Below are 4,671 nucleotides of genomic sequence, written 5' to 3'. Positions count from 1 at the left end.
AGGTCCTGTTAGTGCAGGGGCCATTGCAGCAAAGGGCTGACTTTAGGAACCATCACCTCCCTCTTTGTTTTGTTTTGTTTTTGAGATGGAGTCTCGCTGCTACGCCCAGGTTGGAGTGCAGTGACGTGATCTCGGCTCACTGCAACCTCTGCTTCCCGGGTTCAAGTGATTCTCATGCCTCAGCCTCCTGAGCAGCTGGGATTACAGACTCCTGCCACCACACCCAGCTAATTTTTTTTTTTTTTGAGATGGAGTTTCGCCTTTGTTGCCCAGGCTGGAGTGCAATGGCGCAATCTCAGCTCTCCGCAACCTCTGCCTCCCAGGTTCAAGCGATTTTCCTGCCTCAGCCTCCTGAGTAGCTGGGATGACAGGCATGTGCCACCACGCCTGGTTAATTTTGTATTTTTAGTAGAGACAGGGTTTCACCATGTTGGCTGGGCTGGTCTCGAACTCCTGACCTCAAGTGATCTGCCTGTATCGGCCTCCCAAAATGTTGGGATTACAGGCCACTCCACCTGTCACTTCCCTTTTGAAAAATTGACTGCCCTTGGAGCCAGTCTCACTGCTATGAAACAGTTGGGGACGTTACATCACTGCTCCCAGCCTCAGTTTCCACATCGTGAACTAGGATTTGTAATCCAGGTTCAACAGGCTTGTGAGATTTTAGATGAGTGAAGCGCCTGGCATGCTTTCATAAGCAACTTTTTCACATACCATTCGGTTTGCCCATCTAAACAGTATGGCTCTTGGCCAGGTGTGGTGGCTCATGCCTGTAATCCCAACACTTTGGGAGGCCAAGGTGGGCGGATCGTTTGAGGTCAGGAATTTGAGACCAGCCTGGCCAATATGGTGAAACCCTGTCTCTACTAAGAATACGAAAATTAGCCGGACGTGGTGGTGGGCACCTGTAATCCCAGCTACTTGGGAGACTGAGGCAGGAGAATTGCCTGAACCCGGGAGGCGGCAGTTGTAATGAGTAGAGATTGTGCCATTGCACTCCAGCCTGGGTGACAGAGCGAGACTCTGATTCAAAAAAAATAAAGGGTATGGTTCAGGGGTCTGTATATTCACAGGTATGGGCAGTCATCGCCACAGTTGAACATCTTGCCCACCCCAAAAAGAGAGCTTGTGTCCTTTAGTCACTCCCTGTCTCCCGTCTACTGCCTCAGCCCTGGGCAGCCACTGAGCCACTTTCTCTGGGTTTGATCTGGCACTTCTAAAGTAGAAGTTATTATTGGCAAAGGCACTGGCTCTTATTTCTAAGAGATCATTTAGAATGCCAGGGGCAGCAGAGGATGGGTCTGCCTCGCAGAGAGAAGTTTGATTTACATTTCAAAAGGATCTTTTCTGGCATTTTAGGCCACTTGGCATTAAAAAGAGATTTGTGGGGCATTGTCTGGAAGGGGACTTTTGCCACTGTGAGCTGGTGACAAGCTGACTAGAAGTGGGGGTGTCAAAGGCTGGGATCACTACCTTGGTGGGGGCACATGAGGGGATAGTTAGTGAATTTGGAGTCTGTTCTTCCCCCATCTGTCTTGGTGACCCTTCCCCTCCATCAGGAAAATGAGGTGCTGAGCCATCTCTATGGTCTCAGCCTTCGGTTTTGCTCTGTTCAGGGAGTTTCAGAGAGCTGGAGTGTCCCAGGCCCCTTGGGAATTGGAAGCAAGTCCTAGAACTTTCTGGAACACAGAGAGTGGTCTGTTGGGCCTTCCTTTGCTTCCTCAGCTTCCACCCTCTTCCTTCACTCCTTTCTAGGACTTTCCTTCCTCCAGCCCTGAATCCTCCAATGTTAATGGAGCAGGGGTCAGGAAACAGCCTGTGGGTCGGATCTGGTTCGCTGCCTGGTTTTGTACATACCAGGAGCTAGGAATGTGTTTTAAAAATCAAAAGAATGGCCAGGTGCAGTGGCTCAAGCCTGTAATCCCAGCACTTTGGGAAGCTGAGGTGGGCGAATCATGAGGTCAGGAGATTGAGACCGTCCTGGCTAACACGGTGAAACCCCGTCTCTACTAAAAATACAAAAATTAGCTGGGCGTGGTGGTGGGTGCCTGTAGTCCCAGCTACTCAGGAGGCTGAGGCAGGAGAATGGCGTGAACCCAGGAGGTGGAGCTTGCAGTGAGCTGAGACTGCGCCACTGCACTCCAGCCTGGGCGACAAAGCGAGACTCTGTCTCTAAAAAAAAAAAAAAAAGAAAAAGAAAAAAAAAAGAGAACATTTCGTGTTGCATGAAGATTCTATGAAATTCAAATTTCAAAGCCCATAAATAGCTTCGTTGGGGCGCAGCCACACTTGTTTGTTTACGTATGGTCTGTGGCTGCCTTCGCCATGGATAAGAGACTAGAATAGCTGCTGCGGTCTGTATTTTCTATCTCTGTCTTTACAGAAAATACTTGAGCTCTGAGTAAGGCCTGACCTTGTTCCTGAGGGCTCCGTAGTGGAGCTGATGGGAAAGTAGTGGATGGCATTGGTGGTGGCTGAGCGAGCGGGGTGCCCTCTCAGAGAGCCGGTTATTAATGGAGTGCTAACCAGTCACTCTAGATGAGAAATACTCAGATCACATTTAAACACAAGGAAAGCTGTTTACAGGAAAACGGTAAAATAGCACAACGTAAAATTATGGTACACTGTGGTTATGCTGTCATAAAAATGTGTACGTATGGATAGAGAAGAAGGTGTCCCACGTGGAGAAATGAACAGGTATCTTAGGGGGCGGGTTGGGAGTAAGAGCAGTTTTTCTTTCTATTCTATTTTTCTGTTTAAATTTTCCTGTAATGTTCTAATAATAAGTGTTGATCACTCGCAGCCACCAGGGGAAGCAGCCACCCAGGCAGAAGGCCGTTCCGGGTCTCAGGCGGACTTTAGGGAGAGGGACCCCGAGCTCTGGACCAGGGTTAGGAGGAGGTGCCCCGGGCATGTGGAGGCTGGCGGCCCTCGCTCCTGTGAGCTGGCGGCTGGGGCTGCGTCTCGCCCATGTTGCTGTCATGTGCAGGGCCCATGTGAGTTGCGTGTCTGCTCACTATTGTGCTGTAGCCTCTGAAAGTTGCTCAGGAGCTTGGGATTTCGTGGAGAAGTGGGAGTCAGTTGCTTCTGTCCAAAGGGTTCGGCCAATGGGGGCCATTCTGAGTTCAGAAACCTCTGGTGTGGAACCCAATGGATCCAGCCAGGCCAAGCTCTACTGTTAATCAGTTGTATGCTCTGGAACTCGGGTTAAGTCTGCGGGTGGCAAAACTGGCACCTCCCATCCCATCTTCCCTCCATCCCTCCCCCCCAGCCCTGTGTCTCACTCTGAGCTTCAGGAAGTTGGTGCCACCTAGCTACGCTCACTGACATGCATCTCGTGCTGTGCTAAGATGCTGTCCCCATGTTGAGTGTGCCCTCTCCAGGGAGACTGCCAGTGCTCGTGGGCGTGCATCTTCTGCTTCTGCATCCTCGGTCACTGTCAGCAGAGGCCTGGGCACATGGTGGTGGACAGTGGCTATTATCTGTGGTTGTGCTGGAATGGAGGAGGCCTGGTGTTTGGTCTTGGAGTCAAGAGTGCGTGTGCTTAAGAATTCCAGGATCACACGGAGGATGGTGTGATTAGGTCTGGGAAGGGGGGAGGCCGGAAGGAGGGCGAGAGACCTCGACCTGTTCTTGGGAAGGAAAGAGCAGGTGAGGGTGGGATTCTGTTCCAAGCACGGGAAACAGCACCAGGAGGTGGTCATGGCCCTGGGGCCAGGGCTGGGAGGCACTTGCTCCAGCATGCAGTGACTGAGCCCTCCTGTATGCACTGCCGCAGGTGCTGGGAGACCGTGAAGTGCAAGGCAGATGAGTCCAGGCCCTCGGGGAGACAGCATGCCAGTAGGGGAGACGGAGACCAATCACCTACCCAGTGTGCAGTAAGTCAGACGGTGACAAGCTCTGAAGACAAGGAAAGCAGGGAGGAAGGGGTGGGCTGTCCCCTGTGCTCTTTCATGTGGGGAGACGAGAGGAACCAGAGGATGTGGGGATCGACCACGTGGTTAGGGGAGGAAAGCGTGTTTCAGGCGGAGGGTGAGCAAGCGCAAAGGCCCTGCGGCAGGCACGTCTGTGACCGGTCAGAGCAGAGTGAGGGGTGGGAGATGGAACCGGGTCAGTGGGGTGGGGTGTGTACATGGCAGGTCTGCAGACCCAGGTGAAGAGTCTGGATTTCATTTTTAAGGCGATGAGAAGCTCGGGAGGGTCTGACCAGCCTTACATCTTGAAAGGGAAACCCCTGCTCCTGCGTGTCAGCTGTTACTCGGGGTTCGCCAGTGGCAGCGAGAGGCAGTCGCAGCTTTCAGGTGAGAAATGATGGCAACTCGCACGGTGGGGGAAGAGGGGCCGCTGTGGAGGTGGTTTGGGGGGCCTGTCACCTGCTGTTCCCCAGCTCAGTGAACAGTGCCCCCACGCACCCCTGCCAGGTCAGAAATCCAGGCACTGCCAGCCTCTGCCGTTCTATGTGTGGTCAGGCGGGGGAGCCTTCGCCCTCCCATGTCCCTCGTCCCATGGCCCAGACAGCACGGTCCTGTGATCCCCCTCCCATTCCAGTCCTCAGCACAGCCATATCCCTCCAGGGCTCAGGCCCCCACCATGGCCAGACCCCCTACCCCACCTTCACCCTCCCCCAGTCCTTTGCACACATAGCATCTGGAATGGGCAGCACCTCAGATG

General features: G+C 53.2%; 1 protein-coding gene across 1 annotated transcript in view; it reads left to right on the top strand.

The window, feature by feature from the left end:
- Positions 1 to 3,815: 3,815 nt before the first annotated feature.
- The window catches only part of LOC105528551 (chromosome unknown open reading frame, human C2orf48), a gene marked incomplete at its 5' end in the record, with an annotated part of 86,493 nt that continues 85,637 nt past the window's right edge, over positions 3,816 to 4,671 (top strand). Inside the window, 2 exon segments of the mRNA XM_011965339.1 lie at positions 3,816 to 3,878; positions 4,181 to 4,301. Coding sequence (XP_011820729.1) covers positions 3,816 to 3,878; positions 4,181 to 4,301 — 184 coding nt within the window.

Source organism: Mandrillus leucophaeus, unplaced genomic scaffold (assembly GCF_000951045.1).
Source record: "Mandrillus leucophaeus isolate KB7577 unplaced genomic scaffold, Mleu.le_1.0 Scaffold72, whole genome shotgun sequence".
NCBI lineage: Eukaryota > Metazoa > Chordata > Mammalia > Primates > Cercopithecidae > Mandrillus > Mandrillus leucophaeus.
Note: the sequence above shows the minus strand (reverse complement) of the source record. Positions and strands in the feature narration are given on the sequence as shown.